The following is a 26,226-nucleotide window of genomic DNA, read 5'->3' on the forward strand; positions in this document are numbered from 1 at the left end:
TTTCAGTGCATCAATATTTCTCCATTGATACTCTCTGATACTAAATATAGATTCTTAAAAAATTATTAAAATAGTTTTTTTAGTTTATCTTAAGAACATGAATTTTACTTTGTTCATAAAACTCTTTAAATGTTGATTGTAGCTGTACCTTGCTATTCAGAAAGTTATTTCTCTTTTTTTTTTTTTTTGAGGCAGAGTCTTGCTTTTGTTGCCCAAGCTAGAGTGCCGTGATCTCACAGCAACCTCAAACTCCTGGGTTCAAGTAATCCTCCTGCCTCAGCCTCCCAAGTAGCTGGGACTACAGGCATGCACCACCATGCCCGGCTAATTTTATATATATATATATTTAGTTGGCCAATTTCTTTCTATTTATAGTAGAGACAGGATCTCACTCTTGCTAAGGCTGGTTTTGAACTCCTGACCTTGAGCAATCCACCCACCTCGGCCTTCCAGAGTGCTAGGATTATAGGCGTGAGCCACCGCACCCGGCTTAGAAAGTTATTTCTGTTTTTAAATGTTTAAATGAAAAAACCTTTGATATTCTCATTTTGTCTTCCCCTGGAAAAACTTCTACATATAATACTATGTAATTATTTTTGTAGTGATTTGAATTTTTGTAGGAGTATTAAAAATAATATATATCCCTAAAACAGAAAGATGAAAAGATGCTAGAGGTAAAAACTTAGGATATGTGGAATTGTTTTCTTTAGAAGGAAAATATTGGTTGGTAAATTTATGAACCACCCAATTAATGTGTCAATTGTAGAATGATTTTGTTCTTTTTCCTTAAATGAGCAAAATCTAGTGCCTTGAGTCATGTTTTTATGATCATTCAGTTTTCTCAGCTTATTTATATAGCTTTATTACTTGTTTTAGTCTTATTCTCACTTATAATGGGAAAAAATAGTTATTTTTCCCTTAATATATGACTTTGAAGATAAACTGCTTATTTTTCTCTTGTTAGTCTGTCTTTTGTTGCAATGGTCTGTCCCAACTACAAACTTAAAAGGGTTGAAAAAAATTTAAAGAAAATATATTTTCTCCCCTACAATTTTAAAAAGATAGTTTGCAAATTTGAGTACACAGGAGTTTAGACTATTACTATCAATGGCATATTGTATCCTAGGTGGAAAAGGAGGAAATAAGAAATTTAGTGTTTTACTATAACTGTATCTATGATTAATTATTTTTTGACAGTTTGAATGTTATGTTCTTTGGGGATTTGAAACAAATTAAATCTCCATGCTAGTCTGTTCTGGAGCACTTTTCTGAAGAAAATGCTTACCATGTGTACTCCAGAGGCCTAAGGATCTCTAAAGAAAACTATTCAAGTTTAATTTCTTACAATAAATAGCACAGGAATCTCTAGTAATGTCCCTAGAGTGCCCACTTACTTACATGATAGCAGAAGTATAATTTTTCGCCAGGTGTTTACAAAGCCATTATCATGTGCCAGGTCCTGATGTAGTATTAGGGATATAAAGATGAATAAATCACAGCCCTTATCTCAGATGTACTTTTAGCCAAGTGGAGAAACAGTTATGTTTTTAAAATGATAGTACAATATAATTAGCACAATAATAGAGATACCAAGAGCAAATTCTTACTAGCTAGAAAAGTAGAAGAAGGGCCTTCCAGAAGGAAAAGCATATGCAAGCAGTACAAGAAGTCCTGAAAGGCCTTCATGGAATACTGAGATGTTTGGTGAAGCCTGAATACAGAGTTGTAGGAAGTAATCAGAATGTTATTAGGAAACTGATTACTTTCCATTTCAAAATTAAAGATTTAATATTTATGCTAGTTCTGTAAAGGAACCATTGTAAAAATACCAAACACTGACATCATTGACCCATAAAGTCCTTGTTGACTAGCATATTATGCTTGCTAGAATCACATGATATAATTTGAGGACAGTTCAAAAAGATTGTAGTTTGAAACTATCTTCCTCATTGTCCTTTTATGGCACTTAAATGCTACTATTAAATACCTCTGTCTTTGTATTGAATTATCCTTTACGGAATGCAAATACTCTGAGGCAAGATAGCTAGTAAGTGTTGTTCTTCATTGTTACAACGTTCTTTTGTCTAAAATTTCAATTTGCTCTTTCAGCATCTTAGAGCTTAATATGTTTATAAAATATAGCCACTCCAAAATTTAAGTATTCAGTTTCCAAATGGTGGCAGGATAAAGAACCCCCATTTCTGGGCTCTGTAGCACTTTGTGCATATGTCTGTTCTGTTGTGTTTTAACTATTTTTTTTTTTTTTACCAATATGCCATCTTCACTGAACTGTAAGCTCCTAAGAGCCTGCCTCAGATTTCTTTATGTCCATTCCTAGAATTTAATGATTTCTGGCACAGCACAGTAGTTTTGTAATGATTTAATAGTGGAGGAAGGAAGGAAAGGGGAAAAGAAATGAAGACGTTTTAATTAAAAAATTATTTCTGCCAGAACAATTCTCCAGTTACTATAGATTATCCTTCCCCATTGTTTATTCTCAAGACTCATTTTGCTTCCTAATTCTTAAATTTAGAATTAAAAGTAGATAAAAACCTAGTCAGAACAGGCACAAACTAGAAATCTGGGCTATTTGGGGTTAGAAAAATCTGATGTATTTACCATAGACCCAGAAAACCAATTATGTTCAAGAAGGAAGGAAATGTGCTGTACCTTTTTACACAGTTTTAGATGAGTTGGTCTTTTATGGATTGCTATTTGGGATATACAGAGTTTTAGATTTTAATTCTTTGTGGTGATATGTATTTGGTATTTGATTTCTTATGTTAATATTCAGAGTTTCCCACATTGTTAAGCTCTATTTATATGTGCATAAAATATATTTAATTCATGAAACACTGAAAGGAATAAACTTGTGTTCATAATAATTGAGTTATTACTCCTTTCGATTGCCCAATTTTCCACACTTTTTAACTTAACTACTTTTTTACTTAGATTTGCCATATCAGGCTGGGCATGGTGGCTCATGCCTATAATCCTAGCACTTTGGAAGGCTGAGGGGGTAGGATTGCTTGAGGCCAGGAATTTGAGAACAGCCTAGGCAACATGGCAAGACCCTGTCTTTGTAAAAATGGAAGGGAAAAAAAAAGATTTGCCATATCTAACATGTTTAGACATAATGCTAAATTTGTAACAAATAGTAAACATTGCCTGTCAGTGATAATTATTTAATATATAACTTTCTGTAAAGTTTTGTTAATCCATGAAGCTAGGGATATATTGTCTTTTATTCACTGATATATTCTAGTACCTAGAGCAGAGTAGATGCTCAATAAGTATTGGTTGAATGAATGAGAAATCTCCTTTTTCATGACTTGTATTTAAGCCATGACAAGTATTAAATTGTTTTCTCCTTGTGGATTGACCAGAAAGAACTATAATAAATTGTGCAAGGCTTTCTGAAATATAGCCTATCTGGAAACACTACCTTTAATTCCTTAGTTTACCCATTTGAAAGCTGATACATAATGTTCTATTTTTGTAACGTATCATTATTATTCAAAGAAGGGGAGGATTATGGAGAAAGTTTTTTTTTTTCTTTCTCCCAAACAGGAAACATATACATTTGTTAATGTTTGGTGCAATGAGTTTTAGAACTCTAACCTATCAAGAAAATTCAGATCAGGAAGTAATTTTTCAGAATGTTTTACTATTTGAATAATCAACAGGATGTGTATGTACCATTGTAGTGAAATCAGTAGTAATTATCACTGGAATGTTTGTTTTTCATATTTTCTCCTCTGCTGTTATTGTGCAGCTTTGAATAGATGATGGCCTACAGAAGATGAGGAAACAATTCTATATTATATAGAAAACTGATTTTGACTTAAGAAATTCAAAGAAATTGAATTTCTAAATAACTATGTATCTGTGAACACAGCAACAAACATTGCTACTTATGGATAAAAATTGTTAATATAATTTCTTAACTATTTGAAATGATTAATTATGTAAAGCTTAAGAAAGCATATGACATTTAAGAATACAGAATATAAGTAATACCTCAGTTAGGCCTTGGTAAATTGTTCTGTATTATACTGTTAATTTTCCAAAGAATGAAAGAAAAACTTACCTGTTAATCACTAGAATAATGTCCCTAACTCATTTCTAAATTATGAGATGTATAGCCTCTCTTAGTAACTGTAGTGCAATATTGTCCCCTTTGATAACATAAACTGACTGTTTTTACCAACCTAAGTAGGTAGAGTCCCTTACAACTACATGCCTTCTTCACAATTTATCTGCTACTAAATGATGCTAACAATGAATTTTATTTTCTGATGAACTACTTGTGAATGGGTTATCTTTTTTTGTGGGGTAGGGCAGAGAGTTCAGATAAGAGCAGAGAAGGACAAATTCTTCCCCAGAATCTTTATGAAAAAGCCTGGACTCTTTCTGGTGGCATATAAATTCTTTATGAATTTGCCTTGGGCAGAGTTGTTTGTAGGTCAGTTAATGCCTTTTGCTCCCTTAGTGCTCTGTTTCTTTTCACATGACCTTCTGTCAGCTTTGAATGCTATGCTTTTCTTTTCTCCTTGACTAATGCTTATCCATCAAAATCCACCTCAAGGGTAAGTCCCTTTAGGAAGCTCCCACCCCAGGTGGGCACATTGTAATCTCAAGGGTACTTAAAAGAGTCAATGTCAGAGTGATACAATGTGATTGGCCACTGTCAGCTTGGAAGATAAAAGGTAGCCACAAACCAAGGAATATGAGATAGAAGGTAGCCAGGAAGCTGGAAAACCCAGACATAGAAATTCTGGTCTCCAGAATTGTAAGATAATAAATTCGTGTTATTTTAAGGCAATATTGTGGTAGTTCGTTACAGCAGCCATAAGAAACGAATACATCCACAGACTTTTTAAATATAACTTTTTATTTTTAAATAGTTTGATTTCTAAGAAATTACTAAATTAATAGAGAGTCCCCATGTATACCTTACCCATCTCTTCCCAATAATATTTTACATAATCACAGTATACTATAATATAAAAACCGGGAATTGACATTGGTACAATACTGTTAACTGAGGAAGGAAGTGACACTTCTCTGAGTATACCTCTTATACAGTTTTGACTTCTGGAAGCATATTTATGACTTATATATGATGAAAACCAACTTTAGATCAATTAAGTTAGGAAAAAAGGAAAAAGAAAGAAAAGACCATCTTCAAACCAAAAGCATAAGGAAATCAACTCCACTGTTATTCAAATGAATAACATAACCATACCAAAGAGGAAAAAAACTAATCAAAGTAACTTACAAACACAGTATTTGACTATATAACCACAGTTTTAGACAGGTTTGGGGAGAGAATTGCAAACAAATAGTGAATTCCACCATAGTTGGAGTTTTTTGTTTTTTTGTTTTTTTGTTTTTTGGGGTTTTTTTTTTTTTTAGTTGTAATGGCTGAAACAATTCTGAAGATGTTTTGTATGTAATATAGGATTTAGCAAATGAATAAATGTGTTGATGTTATTAGGATCCAGCGTTCTCAGTGGAAGAAGGGACCTATAAATATGAATTGGAATAGTGGGGTATATAATACCCTGTGGTTGTGAATGGAATTGAAAGTGATAATATAGACTCAGGATTTCTCAAATAATATATATATTTATATGCATGTATATATGTGTGAGTAGGTATATATGTATGTATGTACATGCATATATTTCCTAGCTCTCTCTGTAGGCAAAAGTGGCCTAGGTGTAAAGATACTCCTGTATATCTATATACTATAGATATAATATCTTACACATACCCTAATACCTATTAATAGAACCTTGGTATTTAATATAATTTCTCACCAAAAGGAACCAGGACTGTTAGGAGAAATAGCTTATTTAGGGCTGGGATAGAGTAGGTCAATATGAACCTGGGGGGAAAAAGTTTGTGTCTAAAGGACACAGGAACTAAGTTAAAGAGGCTCCCACTATATAAGTCATGTTTAACACCAAAATAATTAAGAGCAGTAATGACTTATAGACTGTTGAAAAAATAGGAATTCATGAGTCCACACTGATAATGAATAAATAAGTAAGTAGAGAAGGAAGGACTACAAAATACCGTGTGCTGACTGGTGAAAGTGAAGGGAGTGCTGGATTTGGAAAATTATTCTATCATCATCATAGTAAAGACCTGTTCAGACAAGAGGCATCAATAGATGCTAAATCTAGGCAGGTATTTTGGTGAGGAACAAGATAACATGATCTTAAAGTGTCTTGCTCAGATTGCTTTTTACTTGCAAGGAAAAATGTTAAATATACATTGGAGAAATTGGACAGCATTGGACAAAATATACTGTTAAGCCCAGTTAATTTTTTGTTTCAGTTACTATACTTTTATATTCTATAATTTCTATCTGGCTGTTTTTCACGTTGTTATTTTACTATTGAGATTGCCTAAATGATAAGTCACTTTAATTATATTTTAATTCTTTCAATGTGGCTTCCTTTAATTCTTTTCATGTATTTTTAATAGCTGATTTAAAGTCCTTAGTTGCTAAATCCAACATCCAGGCCCACTCAGAGTCAGTTAATACTAACTAGTTGTTTTCCTAAGTATGGGTTACACTTTGTCTTTGAATGTTTCTCAGTTTTTGGTAAAAATTAGACATTATATTAATAGATAATATATGGTAGCAAATATAAATTCTATAATTCTATCTTTCTAAATTTTAAAATTTTAATTGTTATGGGTACATAATGGTTGTATATCTTTATAGAGTACATTTATATTTTGATACAGACATACGATATGAAATAAATTTATTTTTTTTTTCCGAAAGCTTTTTTTTTTTTTTTGAGGGTGGTTATTGCCTTGATTTCAGGCAGAATCTGCCTTCCTAAATGTTAGGCTGCTGATGTCTGATTTTGTTTTAAAATTCTTATTTTTATTGTTTATCCGGGCTCCCTAGGGGTTACCCCTGTGTTGGGTCAGCTTATAATTTGGGCAAAGGTCGTGCTCGAATACCTTGAGCTAATAAAGCTAATCAATCTTTGTATGGACCGATGTATATTCATTGTTTAGCCAGATTTCAAGTCTGCCTTCACTTTCACATGAGTTCTCTTGTGTCTTCCTGCGCATGTGCAAGAGATGGGAGCAATCACTATGTAAGAATGCTGTAGACTCTTGCTCTTACCCAAAGTTCTAGCATGAATAAATGCTTCCAAGTTTGTTGTTTGCTTTTGGTGAATTTCCAGAGCCCTAAAATAGTTGTATTCAACAATTCTGTCTAATTTTATACGGGTTCTTTGGAGAAAGGACTTGCTAAATCCTTCATACTTTCATAACCAGAAGTACTGTCCTTGGTGATGTTAATTTTGTTCTCCCAAATTTGTGTCACATCAAAACCAAGAACCTCAATCAAGCCCAGATAGTTGGCAGTAAACGATCCCCACATATACATAATATGATTGTAAAACTGTTGAAAGACAAGTCTTCAAGCCGCAGGAATGGGAAGACAGGGGTGGTGTTGGAGGAGCAGAAGGACTTCTCCCAACTCGTGGAGTCCCCACAGTTCAAGGAATCGAGCTTTGCGCTTTCTGTCCACCCAGCGCCTGCCAAAGCCTCTACTGTATCCCAGGTCAAAACCTGTTTCGAGTATACTCTCCTCAACCTGGTCTTGGAAGCATTGCTGTCACTCCTGCTGAGCAGGGAAGCGGCTGCTGGGTTCGGACCCTCCCCCGGAAACTGCCTCAGCTGAGCGCTAAGGATGGAAATAACCCAAGTGCCTGTGAATTCATGAGTTGATAATTAAAATTTGGTATATGTTCGCAATGGAATATTAATTCTAAGAAACGACAGCAAGCTAGCACCGTTTATAATATCCTGGATTAAGCTTAAGCCATTATCCAAAGTGAGGCGACACAAAATCAGGAAAATGGGCTCCACATGTACTCACCATCAAATTGGTACTGACTGATTAACACTATGGTGCTCAAATGGTGGTAGTGTTCACCAAGGTTGGGGCGGGGGTAGACCCACATCTTAGGGATGTGGTGAGCATTGTGGAGGGGAAGGGCATACCTCTAACCCTTCCTAGGGAGAGGCAAAGATATAAAATGTAACCAAAATGTCAAAAAAAAAAAAAAGAAAGAAAGAAAGAAACATTTATCGGGTGTTGGGCAGATGGGAGGGTGGAGGAGGGGATGGGTGTATACTTACATAATTAGTGCCATGCACACCACCTGGGGGATGGACGGCTAGAAGCTCTGACTCAGCAGGGGTGGGAGGGGTGGCGAGGGCAATATATGTAACCTTAACAATGTTTGTACCCCCATAATACAATGAAATAAAGAAAGAAAGACAAGTCTCAAGAAAGGCAAGAAAAAATAATTCATCAATATGAATCAATAGAACAATAACATGATTATGAATGATTTCTTATCAGGAAGAATGGAAGGGACAAAAGATACTGATGTGACCCATTCAAAATGCTGAAAGGATAAAAAAAAAAACAACTATCCAACAAGAATTCTGTCTCTGGCAAAACTGTCTTTCAAAAACAAAGATAAAGTAAAGACATCTCTAGGTAAACAAAAACAGAGTCCATTGCTGGCAGACCTGCCGTATAAGAAATGCAAAAGGAAGTCCTTCAGGCTAAATGAAAAAGAGACCAGTTAGTAACTTAATTTCATGCAAAGAAATGAAGAACATTGGAAATGACAAATCTGTGGGTAAATGTATAAAGCAATAATAACAACACTGTATTACAGTTGTAGTTGATGTTAGATATGAAAATAGGAACACAGGTGGGGGGAATGGAGCTATAATGGAGCAAGTTCGCTATAATATACTAGAATTGTCAAGATTAGCCTGAAGTAGATTGTGACATGTGTAATGTAATTTCCAAAGCAACCACTAAGAAAATAACTAAAAAATGAACAGAATAATTAATATGACAACTAAAAAAAACCCTTTAACACGAAATAGCAGTAAAGGAGGAATAAAAGAACAACAAAACAGAAAAAGACTTAAAACATATTTTTTAAATGGCTGACATAATCTGCCATATCAATAATGACATTAAATGTGAATGCACCAAACACTTCAATCAAAAGGCAAAGATTGTCAGACTATATTAAAAAAGGAAGATCCAACTATATGTTATCCAAAGAGAAACATTTTGACAAGGGCAGCAAATTATGGCCCACTTTCCAAAACAAGTCCATGACCTGTTTTTGTACCGTCTGTGAGCTAAGGATTGTTTTTTAGTTTTTAAAAGGATTAAAAATACATATACCAACAGTGAATAATCTGAAAAGCAAATTAAAATCAATTCCATTTATAATATATCCAAAAATACCTAGGAATAAATTTAACCAAGGATGTGAAGGACTTGTACATTGAAACTACGAAACATTGCAAGACCCATGCTCATGGAATGGAACACTTAATGTTGTTAATACTATCCAAATCAGTCTACAGGTTCAGTGTAGTCCCTATCAAAGTATCAGATTTTTTGTAGAGATGGGTAAAGCTGACCCTCAAATTGATATGGAGTTTCAAGGGGTCCTGAGTATACAAAGCAATCTTGAACAATTTGTATACTCACTCTCCCCAATTTCAAAACTTACTATAAAGTTTTGGAAGCAAACAGTGTTATATTGGCAAAGGATAGACATATATCCCAATGGAGTAGAATTGAGAGTCCAGAAATAAACATATGTATCTATAGCCAATTAGTTTTTGACAAGTGCTGTGGTTTGACTGTGTCTCTCAAAAGTTCATGTGCTGGAAACTTGGTCCTTAATGCAGCAGTGTTTAGAGGTGGGACCTTTGGGAGGTGATTGGGTCAGGAAGGTTCTGATGAGTGGATTAATCCATTTATGGAGTAATGAATTAAGAGATTATTGAGGGAGTGGGTTAATTATCACAAGAGCGAGTCTGTTATAAAAGCCATTTTGGCCATCTCTCATGTGGCCCCTAGCCTTGTGATACCCAGCATTGTCTCAGGACTCTGCAGACAGAGTCCTGACCAGCAAGAAGGTCCTCACCAGATGTTGGGGACATGCTTTTATACTTCCCAGCCTCCAGAAATGTAAGAAATAAATTTCTTTTCCTTATAAATCACCCAATCTATGGTATGGTTATAGCAACAGAAAAAATACTAAGACATCAAAAGTGCCAAAACCATTCAATGGGGGGAAAATAATCTCTTCAACAAATGGTGCTGGAAAAATTGGATATCACATGCAAAAGAATAAAGTTGGACCCTTATCTTATACTATATACATATTTATACTATATACTTATACTATATATATAAATTATCTCAAAATATACTGATAACCTAAATTAAGACCTGAAACCATAAAATTCTTAGAGGAAAATGGGTAAATCTTAATGACCTTGCATTTGCAATCGATTCTTAGATATGACACCAAAAGCATTAACAACAAAAGAAAAAATAGATAAATTATACCTTCAAATTTTAAAATTTTGTGCATCAAAGGATATTATCAAGAAAGTAAAAAGATCCAGCCTGAGCAACATAAGAAGACCCTGTCTCTACAAAAAATAAAAAAATTAGCCAGGCATGATGGTGTGCTTCTGTAGCCCCAACTACTTAGCTGAGGCAGAAGGGTCACTTGAGCCCAGGATTTTGAGGTGGCAGTGAGCTATGATGACATCACTACACTCTAGCCTGGGCAACAAAGTGAGACCCTGTTTCCAAAAAAGAAAGAAAAGGAAAGAAAGAAAATAAAACAAAGAAAGGAAAAGACAACCTGTAGAATGGTAGGAAATATTTGTAAATTATATCTGATAAGGACCTAGTATGCGGATAATATAAAGAATCCTTACAACTCAACAAGAGAAATACATATAACCCAATTAAAATTTGAATAAAAGGCTTGAATAGACATTTATCCAAAGAAGATATACAGATAGCCAACAATCACCTATACTCAAATGGCTCATAAAAAAATCATATGTGTTTGTGGAGAGAGCGTATACTCATACAAATGTTCTAGTGCATGAATACAAACGTTAAAGTAAATGGAACAAAATTTTAAAAATAGGTGAATCATGGTAAAGGCTACATGAGTGCTCTGTGTACTCTTGTTATTTTTGTTACTTTTCTTTAAGTTTTAAATTATTTCCAGAGAAATGTTTTAAAAAATTCATTTACTTGTGATCCAGCTTAATAAATATAGCATCATAAATATAGTTGGAACACCCTGCCTATGCCTTCTCTTTCCAGAGGTAAACACTATCCGGAATTTTGTGTTTATTAGTCTCAGACATATCTTTATACTTTACATGCTTATATATATCTAAGCAGTATGTAATAGGATTTTGCATACTTTTAAATGTTATATAATGCTATCATACTGTATAATCATTATGCACCTGACTGCACTCAGTATTATATTTGGGGTGATTATTCATGGAAATATATGTAATGCTAGCTCATTCGTTTTCATTGCTGTACAAGTATATCAAAAGTCTTAGTGAGGTTTTTAAATTTATATTAAATTCACAAGTATAAATGCTACAAACTTGCAAAAAAATTTATGCCACTTGAAAATTGTATTTAAATTTCTTTAATAAGTTTGTGAATTTTGAATAATACCTTTTTAGTTTTAATGTTTTATTTCAATCAACACTTGCCATCTTCAGAGTATAATAATTTCATAATTTTATTATACCACCATTCATTCTCACATTTAGGATATGTCTACTTTTTTCATTATTTCAAATATTGCTACAATGTACCACTGTATACTTACACTTTTTTCTTGGGTATATGAGAGAGTTTCTGTGGTAAATAACTAATTTTAATTTTGGCTGTTGTGATAGGTTTGAAATCATATGTCATTGATATATTGACATCAGAAGATTCTAGTAATCTTCTGATTACTAGAGATATTTGAGCTTCTTTTCATATCATATCAATCATTTTGGTTTCCTCTTCTATAAATTGTGAGTTCGTAGTATTTTCTTATGTTGCTTTTTTTTCTTATTAATTTTAGTAGGGTTTTCAAAAAGTGTATTTTACATACTTACCTTTTCCATTTATATACTTTGTAGGTAATTTCTCAGTCTGAGAAAAAACCAGTCTGAGACTTGGCTTTACTTTTTTAATGTTATCTTTTGCCACAAATTTTTAATTTAAAATAATTGAATTTATTGATCTTTTTGTTTATGATTTATGTATTTTACACTTTTCCTATCTGAATCTATAGTCAATCTTCTTGACATCTTTTTATTAATATTACTATAATTGATACATAATTGTATACATAATGGGGCACATTATAATGTTCAATATAGGTATATAATGTGGAATGGTTAAATCAAGCTAATTAACACTTTTATAATTTTGCTTACCATTTTTGTGGTGAGACCTTTGAAATTTACTCTCTTAGCTATTTTTAAATATACATTATTATTAACTTTAGTCACCTGCTATGCAGTAGATCTCAAAGACTTATTCCTCCTGTTTAATTCAAACTTTATACCCTTTGATCAACAACCCCCCTATTCCCTCCCTCACCCCAACTGTAAAAAAGAAAGAAATCCTGTCATTTGTGATGACATGGATGAACCTGGAGGACATTTTTCTAAGTGAAATAAACCAGGCACAGAAAGACAAATACTGCATGATCTCACTTACATGTGCTATCTGACACCTTTTATTGACAGTTTTAAAGTCTTTTGATAGTAATTCACATCATTATTCAGAGAGCTTGTCAGTTCAGTGAAACATTTTTGAGTGCGGACTACAAACTAGGTACTCTGCTAGGCAGCAGGGGTATAGCAGTGTATAAAGCCCACTACAGTCTTTGAGAAATTCACATTTTAATGAAAAGGACATCAGATGGAGCATGAGCATAAGAAGCAGAAATATCAAAGTGAAAAGTGTTCTGAGGGTTAGATATATTCAATATTGATCATATAGTAGTAAGGGGTGGCAACAGGATAGAAAGATTGGGAAGACCATGGAGATACTTTGGAATATAGCTCAAACTTAATTTTGTAGGTTACATGTTTTCAAACATTTTTAGCAATAGAACCCTAACTTCAAAGGAAAGTAATGGTAACAATTACAGTAATTACAATAATAAGTATAACATCACCTAATACATATTGATTATTTACTATGGTACTGTGCTGTGAACTTGATATATTTATGATATCATTTCTTCTTCATATCAACCCTATAAAATAGGAGTTTTATTCCATTTTACCTAATGAGACAGGGAGATTAATATGTTAAAGCAGGCGGGGTGTGGTGGCTCACTCCTGTAATCCTAGCACTCTGGGAGGCCAAGGCGGGCAGATTGCTCTAGGTCAAGAATTCAGAACCAGCCTGAGCGAGACCCCGTCTCTACTAAAAATAGAAAGAAATTAATTGACCAACTAAAAATATATATTAAAAATATTAGCCAGGCATGATGGTGCATGCCTATAGTCCCATGCAACTCGGGAGGCTGAGGCAGTAGGATCGCTTGAACCCAGGAGTTTGAGGTTGCTGTGAGCTAGGCTGATGCCACAGCACTCACTCTAGCCTGGGCAACAAAGTGAGACTCTGTCTCAAAAAAAAAAAAACTATGTAAAAGCAAGTTGAAGCAAAACTTCTCTTGCTAAATTGTGTATGTGAAGCAAAATACATTTGAAAATCACGCCCAAAAAGATAGGAAGATAGCAAAAGATTTGAAGGAACAAAAGTGATATAATCAGATTTGTATTTTATGTCCATCATTCTAAAAGCTGTCTGGAAGACAGATTTGAAGGGAATAAAGACTAGATTAGGAAAACCAGTTATGAAACTATTGTATTAGTCAAAATAAGAAAAGATTAAAAATCTGAATTAAAGTTCCTACTGTATCACATAGCATAAGGTAGAAATGATAAAAAGGAATAACAATAATGGACCAAGAGGAAATTTGCATGTCACATGAAGGGAAATATAGGAAGTCTTTTACCTTGAGAAAACCAGTTGGGACTCTTGATTTAGTAGGGCCATGTGATTAAGGTTGAAGTGATATTGAAAAAGATGATGATTGCAAGTTGTGTTTTCTAGAGTTGCCACTAAAAAACATGGAAACACTATAAATTCCTAGCAGAGGGGATAAGAGTAGAGGCAGTAGAAATCAAAAAAAGAGAAAGACGAGGTAGAATAAATAAAAAATATAGAATAAGATACTATATATATATATATACTGTATATCTTAATAATTACAAGTGTAAGTTGATTAAATGAATTAGTTAAAAGACAAGGTTGTCAGACTGAATTAAAAATAATTTCAATTATAGAAAGTCCCTGATTTATGGTGGTTCAACTTGCAATTTTTCAACTTTGCAGTGAGTTTATCAGGATGTAACCCCATCCTAAGTCGAGGAGCATCTGTATATGCTATTTATAAGAGAGAAAGGTGAGGCCGGGCGCTGTGGCTCACGCCTGTAATCCTAGCTCTTGGGAGGCCGAGGCGGGCGGATTGCTCAAGGTCAGGAGTTCAAAACCAGCCTGAGCAAGAGCGAGACCCCGTCTCTACTATAAATAGAAAGAAATTAATTGGCCAACTGATATATATATATAAAAAAATTAGCCGGGCATGGTGGCGCATGCCTGTAGTCCCAGCTACCCGGGAGGCTGAGGCAGAAGGATCACTGGAGCCCAGGAGTTTGAGGTTGCTGTGAGCTAGGCTGACGCCACGGCACTCACTCTAGCCTGGGCAACAAAGCGAGACTCTGTCTCAAAAAAAAAAAAAAAAAAAAAGAGAGAAAGGTGGAAGTTAAAAGACGGGAAAAGATACTACAGGCAAAGTTCAACAGCGGATGCAGTGTTATTAACATCAGAAAAATAGACTCTGTGGGGTGGGGGGCAATTAATAGAATAATATCAATGTCCAAAACAGGAACTTAAATACAGACCTTAGAGATAAAGTTGAAAAGAAGGTAATAGTGTATTTCCAAACAACTAATATGTTCAGTGAGCATTACACTGATTTGAAGAATAAAGACAAAACTGAAAGTTTGGGAAAACAAATACCCATAGATTATATGGAATTTACAGTTTAACCAAATACTTTTCTTCAGAGATTCCAAAAATATTGGGTTTTTTCTCCCATGATATGCTAAGTCTGTGATTGTTGGCAACACATATAAAATTAAATGCACTTGGTAAGCCTCTGATCTTTGTGTTTTCAGGAATTCAAAACGTCCTCAGCCTCTTTTGTGCAGTACTCACAGAAAATAAAGTTCTCTTCCATTCTGCAAGTTTCCAGAGACTTAGTGATGCTTGTAGAGCCCTGGAATCTTTAATGTTTCCACTTAAATATAGGTGAGGTTCTTTCTTGGTAATTTTATTTATTCCCAGTTGTGTATTACATATTGATGATAAGTGAGAATGTTATGGCACAATTATATTGAACTCTGTAGGCATATTTCACAAAGTTATGCTGTTATGAGAGTCATGATTCTGACAAAATCTAGCCTAGAATTTGGGATTTCCAAGTTGTTCATTATGTAGTATTGATTAATTTAGTGAAAAAATATTTAATTTGAATAGTGTCAGGAACATTTAATTCTCTTAGAATACAATTGGTGATAAAAGTCTTTAGTCAGTGCTATGTTTGATATTAAAGGATTATTATTAATTTTTAGGGGTTATAATGGAATTATGGTTTTACTGATAAAAAGAGCTCTTATCTGTCTTAGATACCCACTAAAATATTTATGTGTAAATGATATAATGCCTGAGTTTCTTCAAAATATTAGAGAAGAGAACAAAGATGGGTGGAAATATATATGTGGCCATGCATTGTTAATTGTCAAAACTGGATTGGAAGCCGGGCGCGGTGGCTCACGCCTGTAATCCTAGCTCTCTGGGAGGCTGAGGCGGGCGGATTGCTCAAGGTCAGGAGTTCAAAACCAGCCTGAGCAAGAGCGAGACCCCATCTCTACTATAAATAGAAAGAAATTAATTGGCCAACTGATATGTATATAAAAAAGTTAGCCGGGCATGGTGGCGCATGCCTGTAGTCCCAGCTACTTGGGAGGCTGAGGCAGAAGGATCGCTGGAGCCCAGGAGTGTGAGGTTGCTGTGAGCCAGGCTGACGCCACGGCACTCACTCTAGCCTGGACAACAAAGCGAGACTCTGTCTCAAAAAAAAAAAAAAAAAAAAACTGGATTGGATACATGGGGCTTTGTTATAAGTCTTTTTTCTGTCATTTTTTAGGGAGAAATTTTAAAAATTTCTCCTAATAAAAAGTTTAAAAAAATTGAAACTGTGATGCCTGATAGTGCTGTAAGCAGAATATTTTACCTCTAATGTACTATAATCAATTTGATAATCATAACATCTAGGAAACTAGTTCATATAAACTAGATAAAATTTTAGACTGTCTCCAAAATTTCTTAAAAAAAATATTTTTAATCTATGTGATTTTCTTAACCTTTTAGATAAAAGAGTGTTCTTGGCCTTATTTTTGCTGTTATTGAATGCAAAAATCAAGTGTAGAAAATGGAATTTGAATGATTGTTCTATGTAGACAAGTCATTAGCTAGTATTGAGAGGGGAGGGCCTACTAGAGAGTCAGTGTTACTGTGTAATGTCAGGTTTCTATGTAAGGAAACATGCTTTCAAACAATGTTAAAAGACCTAATGAGACTGCTTACCTAGGAGAACTAAAGGGTAAGGCAGTAGGCCTGGGTTCCATTTACTTTTTGTCTTATTGTATCTGATCATATCTTTCACATGAAGATTTTTAAATCATTTTTTCCAAAATTTTAATATTAACAAGCTTGAACATACTGATAATTTATAAACATAGTTAACATGAAGTTCATACGGCATAAAAGTGAAAGACAATATGTTTATATTGTAGAAAAATATATCTGACATATTTTTATTATTTCCAGTTATCCTTATATTCCCATTCTCCCGGCTCAGCTACTGGAAGTTCTCAGTTCCCCAACACCTTTCATCATTGGAGTACATTCTATCTTTAAAACTGATATCCATGAACTTGTAAGTATTCATCTGTAAAACTTCTAGTTATTGAGTCCAGAAGCTTCTCATATTTCTTTGAGTCTTATAACATTTCAACTAAATACTATATTCAAATCTGTTGCATTTCAATAGAAAAGACTGTATGGAAGAAAATTATCATTGAAAAGTCTAATAAATATATTAATTTTGCCATATAGCAAGTGTGGGAGATTTTTAAAAGGAGTTCATTAATGTTTTAAAATACCCCACTTTGGGCATATTAAATATATCTTAATGTATTCCTCATCTTAATGTGAGAAAGGAAGATAATAAATTAATATTCTGTTTATACTTTTGTTATTGGTGCTTGATTTATTCATATTTTGAAGTGAGGCCTGTCGAAACTAAATAGCTGATAACTAACAAAGCACTCATTTGCAAAAGAGTGAAATGTTTTAGTGAAATACAAGTTTGGTATGAGCCCCCACCACATTTTTGTATTCTTTTTTTTTTTTTTTCTTCACATTTTTGTATTCTTAATACCATATGAATAGAAATACCAGAGAAGGAAAAGTAGTACTCTACATTCAAGCCATTTCTGTAATAATGCTTTTAGTTCTATGTATCACTCTTTACAAGGACTGTAACAAAATAAAGCACTTCATAAAAGCCATGATTATCAAGAGTTTAGAAACTATATTCTTTAAAACCCTAAGGAAATTTTCTCAGGTAATAATCTGATATTATTTTATAACTAAAGATAAATATTGAAATTAATGTTATGGAAGAAGGGTTAAGGTTCATTTTTTATAACTCTAAAAGGCTAAAATAGAATCAGTGGGTATAGTGAATATAAAAACATTTCTGCCCAATATAAGTGTTTCCAACTATTAGAGCTGCCCAGTGATGGAATGGGTTTCCTTACCTAAGATAAGGAGTATACTCTCAAGCACTGTAAGTATAGTGTGAAAAACAAATTACGTGACACTTTTCAGGGAGTATAAGAAAAATTCTTTACTGAATGGTTAGGTTATGTGACATCTGTGATCTACTGATACTTAAAACTATCTAATTCTGTTTTAGTTTTAAATGCCAGCAAAGAAGTAAGCTCCCTGGTATTTACACAATAATTACAGTTGTAATAAAATCAGAGGTGTCATTTAAATTATCAAAAGGTTATTCAACATTATAATTGTAAACAGGACCCTCATTCATATATTCATCATTCTTTCTAACTTTGTTTGTTGATATCTAGTTCCTACAGAACTTAGTTATCACTATATAAAATATGTATAAATCAATAAACATATTTAATAAAACCTAATTAGTACTAATTAAAGGCATGTCCATCTGGTTTGTAGATAATTTCATTACCACTAAATATAAACAGTCATTGGAGATAGGGCAAATCAAGTGTTGCCAAATGTAAAGTTCTTTAAATTTTAATGAATGAATTATAATCATATTATCAGTGTAACAACTTCGCTAATCTTGGCTAGTTTCTCTTACACAATTTTCATATAAGTTATTTTTAAGTAGACTCTTGTAAAATGCTAAAAATCAGTTTTTTTCACAAGCACCTAAACAGTACTCCTTTGTATGCTAATTGCTTTGCTTGTTAATTATGGTAATAAATACTAATTTATCTAGGATATGGCTAAACTGTTATGATAAAGCATCCAAAATGCAATGGCTCTGTGCTTGCTTCAGCAGTGCATATACTAAAACTGGAACAAAATGCATTGAGTCAAACAAAATGGAGTTTTATTTAACACTTATGTAGCAATCCATAGAGATGTTCCATCATGCCAGACAAATTTGCTCTGTGAAGTTATTTAGGGTCCAAGCTTCCTTCCTTCTTGTTTCTCCAACAGAATCTCCTTAGGAATTGTCATCAGTTTGAAAGCTCAAGACTGAGTTGCCGCCAGTTTATACTTTTGGCCTATGAGAAGAAGAAAGAGAGCAAGCATAAGAGAGCCTTACAAGACCCACTATTTTGAGGGGCTAGAAGACACACATCATTTCTCATGTTCTATTTTGGAGAAATTTAGTCACAAGCCATACCTAATTTCAAAGGAAGTTGGGAAATTTTATATAGCTGGGAAGCCAGGAACCCAGAATTCTATTACTGTGGATATCTAAGAGCCTCTTCCATACCTGATTCTTCTCATTTTGAATTAGTCAAGGCCAAATTAATTTGCTTAATACAAATGCATTTTATTAATTATAGATTAATTGTTTTTATCTCTTTCAGTTAGATGTAATCATAGCAGATTTGGATGGAGGCACTATTAAAATTCCTGAATGTATTCACCTCTCTTCCCTCCCAGAGCCACTTCTACATCAGACTCAATCAGCTCTTTCTTTGGTATGACTTTTTTTTAATAGTAATTTTCTCTTGATTTAACACTAAAACTATAAGATAGTTGTAAATAAAAATTTTTGTTAATGTAATTACTATAAGATAGTTGTAAATAAAAATTTTTGTTAGTGTAATTACTTTAAACAGTGAGTTATATGTTTAAAACATGAATATATTTTCATATAGTATTTAGAATAGAATTCATTTACTAGGTAGTTATCTAAAGAATATACTTTGAATCCTGGCTGGGCACAGTGGCTCACGCCTGTAATCCTAGCACTTTGGGAGGTCGAGGCTGGAGGATTGCTTGAAGTCAGGAGTTTGAGACCAACCTGAGCAAGAGTGAAACTCCATCTTTACAAAAGACAGAAAAATTGGCTGGGCACGGTGACTCGTGCTTGTAGTCCCAGCTACTTGAGAGACTAAGGCAGGAGGATCGCTTGAGCCCAGGAGTTTGAGTTTACAGTGAGCTGTGATGATGCCACTGTACTCTAACACAGGCAGCAGAGTGAGTCCTGCCTCAAAAAAAAAGAGAATATACTTTGAATCCTAACTGAATGTTTGTTCTACATTCATTCTTTCATTCAGCTTGCTCATTCATTCATTCATTCATTTATTCATTAATTTATTTAAAGACAGTCTTGCTCTGTCACCCAGGCTGGAGTGCAGTGGTACTGTCATAGCTCACCATAGCCTTGAACTCCAGGACTCCAGTCATCCTCCCACTTCAGCCTTCCTAGTAGTTGGGATTACAGGCATGTGCCACCAAATGCAGCTAATTGTTTTTTTATTTGTTTGTTTTCCATTTTTTATTTTTTGTTTTCCATTTTTTAGAACAGAGTCTCTAGCTATGTTGCCCAGCTGGGTCTGAAACTCCAGGCCTTAAGTGATCCTCGCAAGCATATTTATTTAGTAGCTATGATGTAACAGATACAGTGTTAGGTATTGGAAATACACCTGTGAAAATAAGACTCTTGCTTGAAATCTGTGATTCCCCTAAGATCCACCATTAGAAGTTAGCTTCTATTCCCTAACGTCCTTATTGGTATCTCATTCCTCTTAGGTACTTGCAAAACAGTGATTTTTGTCTTGCCAGTGTTTTGAAATTACTACAGAAAAGATGTGACTTACTGATACATTAAATGTCCAGCATTCCATGCAGTAAAATTTTAAGAAATCTTGTGACCTGGGTTTTTCTTACTGAAACAAATTTAATATTTTTGAGTTATTTTACATTAGTTGAATTTTTTAAACACATTATTTTATTTTACTGATAGTCTTTTAGATGCTCATTTATCCATCATCAAAAAATTAAACTTTAGAAATTCTGCATTCTTTTTAAATATAAAACTAGAACTAAGGCTTCCATATTCTTCTTTAATAATATTTCAGTGTGGGCTGTTTAAAACTGTTTTTCCCCCTTAAATAGAAACTTAGAGGTCTAGGATTACCAGGAAGGATTTTATTCTCAGAGAACTTTTAAATTTGTAGTAGTCCTTATATTGTTATAGTAGTATCTATGAAATGGGAAAATTTAGAGAAGACTGAATTTTCCTAATTATAATCTGTAATCTGAAATACAAGGTATAATAGAATAGAAAAGACACTAATATAAGATACAGGAAACCTAAATTCTAGTCAACATTCTGCCACTCAATATTATTGAGCAAATTACATCCCATATCTAGGCCTGTTTCCTGTTCTTTAGCTATAGGATGAATGTTTGTACAGAGATATGACTAGGTGACTTTTTCCCAAAGTGAAGCATGGAAATGATTTGGGGTGGTAGGTGGTCAACCTTTTTTATTTTATTAATTATATACTTGTTATAACATTTATTTAAATATAAATTTGAATATAAATACACATATAAAACCTGTGAGTTCACAGATGATGATATGTAAGAAAATACTAGTTTTAAAAAGGTGAGTTGATGTAAAGACAATTTAAAGAAAAATATAAACTATGTAATTGTACAGATAGTATGTAGTTGTAGCAAAAGCTGATAAGGTAGTATTTGAATGACTAAAGAAAGTTTAATGTTTCTAGAAATCCTATAGTGATTAACTCTGATATGTGATTACTTACTAGTGATATTAATAATTATTTAGAGATTAAGTACCAAAATTAACAAAGATTAAGATTTTAGTTCTTATCTCAATGGCTCCTGGTTGGTGTTCTGCTGCACACTCATATACCTTAACCTGTAACGCCTGTGCCACCAAATCAAAATGTTAAATTCATTTTTGCTAAAATTGAGTATACCAATTATAATTACTAAGCACAATGGTAGATTATGTGCTACAGTGTGGCACTGTGAGTAAGAGGTAAGTGCAGAGTATATTGTCAAGCTAGGACCAAAAAGCAATTAGATTTGATGGACCATGTGGGAGCCTTGATATGCATGTATATGAGCTTCGTTTGGTTAGTAAATAATTGTTATCAAATGGCACCACAGTACTTAAACTATATGATAACCATGTATTATTTTATAGACACCAAGATATTATTATAATATAGTAGTGATTCAGTGATTGGGTTATAATTTTTGTCGATATTTTAGTGTTCCTTTTAAGTATTAATTTGAGTCTTTTTGTCTATTCTAAGCATACCATCGAAAACTTTAGTGTTTAAAAATGATTCTGCAAAGATAAAACTTTGCTACATACTGATGCAATTTCATGTTTCTGTGTAAGTCCTTCTTTCCCACCTTCTCCCCAACCTGCTTTCCTTCAAGAGCTAACCCAAATGTTGCCTTCTTTTTTATTTAGCTCTCTCTACAATTAATTTATCATACTTTATATTTCATATATTATACTTCATTTGTTTATAGCACTTGTCACATTATATTATACTTTTTCTCTTCTGGACTGCGAAGTTATAAAGCTTATTCCCTTTCTCTTCAGTATTTCAGGTAATTAATTCATTAATTTTTAAATACACTAGGAAACATATAAACAAATGCCTGTTTTAAAAAATTCATCTATGTAGACAAATAGCTCTGCCCCAGACTGTTCCATTCTTAGAGGTACTACTATTTTATGGTTTAGTAGATGTTCTTTTAGAACTCTTCACTCTCATTAATATGAATATCAGTTTATGTACATATATAGGTTTAGGGTTTATTTTATTTTCAAATAATTGAGACCATACGGTGTGTATTTTTCTAGAGCATGTGTTTTCACTAAATATTTTGTCATGGAGATCTTTCCACAATAGTACCTGCAGAGCTACCTCAGCTAACTAAATAGAATTTCATGGAGGGCATATATCATAATTCATGTTCTGACACTTTACATCTTATTGACCCAAGATAGATTTTATTAATATTAACATAATTTACATAACAAAACTTCTTTGCTTTAGATTTTACACCCAGATCTGGAAGTAGCAGATCATGCTTTTCCTCCTCCACGAACAGCTTTATCCCACTCAAAAATGCTGGTAAGAAGTTTAATATTTAAACTTGATGCTTTTAAAGAAATTGTACTTTTATTTTGTAAAGTTATTAAAGACGGTGAGTCAGTTTAGGGAAAAGTGGACAACATAGTAAAAAAGTGCTGCAAATTAGAAATTAGGAGAATTGCCACTGACTTTTCTTATATCCTGCTCAAGGAGGATCCTGCCCTAGGGGCAGGGCAGTGCACTGCCCAGAAGGAAAGTAGGGCTAAAACTCCTGCCCTGAGGAGACATGAGTAAGTATAGTGTGGAAAATCAGAACCTAGATTATAGCCTGGAAAACTGTGCTAAGCATCAAATTGAAAGAGTCAGGCAAGGATTAAAAACAAAAGAGAAGCTTACAAAAATGGAAACAAAAAAATGTTGATAATAGGAAAGAACAACTTTGAGGAGTGAGTGGATGAAAATAGTTCCAATTAGAAGCTGTAAAGAGTGAATGTGTAACAGAGGCCCTTTTTTATTTTGCCTCTTGCATTTCTTAGAGGCAAGTTTTGTAGCCAATAAGGAGCCTCAGAGAGCTATAAACAAATATTTAACTTAAGTTTTCTTGACCTTCATTTCATCATCAATTAAATAAGGGGTTGACTAAATCTGTAAGTTTCCTTACAGTTCTAAAACGATGATTCTATTAAAACTTGAATTATCAAAACAGATTTTAAGTCACACCTTATTAATATAGGAATAGATTTTTGTAAATTAGATAAACTTTGGAAGAATTGCCTAAGTTTTTAAAATATAATCTTGAGGATTTTTTCTTTTTATATTTATGACTATAATTCTTTTAGTGGATATAAAAATCAAAGGACTTGGGATATGCACCCTTCTCTAATATAGCAAAAGAGAGGACTTCATGACTTATTTTTTCCCTAGAGAAAAATTCAATGTATTAGGGGTAAGTTTCATTGGTTTCATATGAAGAACATCCTAAGCTGCCCAACAATGGGATGGACTAGCCACCCACTCAGGGCTGCCACAAAGGAGTCTTATATGTGGAAAGCACAGATAGATAGACTTATTCTTTCCAACTTTTTACTTTCCATTTTTTTGACTTGATGATATTTCATTTGTTTTTAAGATGTTAAATTACCTAACATGTTTTTTCTTATATTTTCAGGATAAAGAAGTGCGGGCCGTTTTCCTTAGATTATTTGCACAACTTTTCCAAGGCTATAGATCATGCCTACAACTTATAAGAATTCATGCAGAGCCAGTAATACATTTTCATAAAGTAAGATAACAGTACTATATTGTATCTGTCCAAAAAGTAGACTCTAATTTAATAAAACTACTTGACTGTCTTTTCTAGCCATGTATGTTTTGAGTCATATTTTGAGTCTAATTTATTAAATCTGATTATTAAAATCTCTGCTTTGTATAGTTCTTATTATAATAATACTGTGGAACTGACATAATGTTTTCCTTTAGAGTATGTTAACTTTAAATTGGGTTTTCTTTTAAAATGGAGAGTTAATTTCTGGTTTCTCCTTCTGTCATATATACAGATTCATTTCTATTCTTTTCAATACATGCAAGTATTTCAGATCAGACAAAAATCCTTTTTGAGAGAAATATATTTTATGACAACACATTTATACATGAAGTCATTTATACAAGCTTTGATATTTTCATTATATTTTTATTTTGACCATTTGTCCATTACCAAGTTTTAAATTATTACTTCACATTTTGTTTCTTTACAGACAGCTTTCTTGGGGCAGCGCGGTTTGGTCGAGAATGATTTCCTCACTAAAGTACTCAGTGGAATGGCATTTGCAGGTTTTGTTTCAGAAAGAGGTCCTCCTTATAGATCTTGTGATCTCTTTGATGAGGTATAGTTCTTATAAAATAAGTTCATTATTTATAGACATAATTAAGTAGTTAAAAGTATAGAAGTAATATTTATATAAAATCATAAATATATTATAAATTAAGTATAAAATAATCCAAATATTATTTATTATTATGCTTATCATAGCTTAGTATTTGTAATATAGATTAAAAAATATTAATTATAGGATGACTTGGAAGTACATATAATTTTTGTACTGACTTTTGAATAGTTGGTTAAAATCTTTTTGAAAATTTAACAGTGATTGTAGAAATAGAGGTGTTTTTGAAGGCAATAATATAATGGGTTTTTTAAATTAAGTTTTATAGGGAGAGAGGTCTAATTTTAATGTATAGGTATGTGACTTCAAACTGGAATTAGGTTTAATCTATCAGTGTCATAGAGCCATAGTTTACCTTCATGGCATTCTTACTAATCGATAATCAACATTTCTCTAGCTCCTGAAAGAGATACTAAATATATGGAAGAAAGATTTAGTTTCTATCTTTACGGAATTGGCCATATAAAAGAGAGATTTATGCCTTCAGTCCTATAGAGTTAAAAATTTAAAAATAGGGCCAGGCGCGGTGGCTCACGCCTGTAATCCTAGCACTCTGGGAGGCTGAGGCCGGAGAATCACTCAAGGTCAGGAGTTCAAAACCAGCCTGAGCAAGAGCAAGATCCCATCTCCACTAAAAATAGAAAGAAATTAATTGACCAACTAAAAATATATAGAAAAAAAGTATCCGGTTATGGTGACGCATGCCCGTAGTCCCAGCTACTGAAGAGGCTGAGGTAGAAGGATTGCTTGAGCCCAGGAGTTTGAGGTTGCTGTGAGCTAGGCTGATGCCATGGCACTGTAGCCGGGGCAACAGAGTAAGACTCTGTCAAAAAAATAAATAAATAAATAAATAAAAAATAAATAAAATAGAAGGGAGAAATAGGGCAGATGTGAATCATCATAAGGGTGCTGTTTTGCATTTATTGTGCTTTCTCCTTTTTAAAAGCATTTTTCCATTTATCATTTAACTGTATATTCACAGCAGCCCATTCTGGTGGATAGAACAATGAATATTATTCCCATTTCAATATCTGAAAGAGCATTGTATTGGAACCAAAAATCTAAAAGTTCCTTGAAGTTCATAAAAGAACAATGCTTATAGCACCCAAGATAATGGAGAATAGTAATTAATAATGGTCGTGTTTTGCTGCTGGTGATTTTATTTCATAAGGACGAGATAGGAATCAAAGTCTTAAATATCCTTGGTTCAGAGGAAAAGGATCTTTTATTCTCTGTAAATGTATTTAAGTATTCACAGGTGAGAATTTTAGAAGAGGCACATGTTTTAGTTCTAAGTATGAAGTCCTGCATCAGATGCCTTAGTTAATAACACAAAGCATATGAAGATTTAGGAGATGTTATCCTGAAATGGACAGTTATTTTTAATCAGTTGTTGGTTGTTGTCTAACACTTAATATGATTGATTATTGATTATACTAACACATATATCAGCCTTTAGATGCTAAACTAAGTAATTGATACATATTTTTATGGAGTTAAATTAGATGCTCTCTGAGATCCTTTCTAGCTCCTACATTTTGTTAGTCTCTGAAGC

At 33.3% G+C, this 26,226-nt stretch overlaps 1 protein-coding gene across 2 annotated transcripts in view; it reads left to right on the forward strand.

Moving 5' to 3' along the window:
* Nucleotides 1–26,226, forward strand: part of SBF2 (SET binding factor 2) — a 432,597-nt gene that overhangs the window by 242,659 nt on the left and 163,712 nt on the right. For both annotated transcript variants that reach the window (XM_020286579.2, XM_020286580.2), the window contains exons 7-12: nucleotides 15,178–15,310; nucleotides 16,892–17,000; nucleotides 19,216–19,329; nucleotides 22,690–22,767; nucleotides 23,897–24,010; nucleotides 24,483–24,611. In XM_020286579.2, the coding sequence (XP_020142168.2) occupies nucleotides 15,178–15,310; nucleotides 16,892–17,000; nucleotides 19,216–19,329; nucleotides 22,690–22,767; nucleotides 23,897–24,010; nucleotides 24,483–24,611 (677 nt within the window). The remainder of the gene's footprint in view (nucleotides 1–15,177; nucleotides 15,311–16,891; nucleotides 17,001–19,215; nucleotides 19,330–22,689; nucleotides 22,768–23,896; nucleotides 24,011–24,482; nucleotides 24,612–26,226) is intronic.

The sequence above is a fragment of the Microcebus murinus genome, chromosome 4 (assembly GCF_040939455.1).
Source record: "Microcebus murinus isolate Inina chromosome 4, M.murinus_Inina_mat1.0, whole genome shotgun sequence".
In the NCBI taxonomy this organism is placed as follows: Eukaryota; Metazoa; Chordata; class Mammalia; order Primates; family Cheirogaleidae; genus Microcebus; species Microcebus murinus.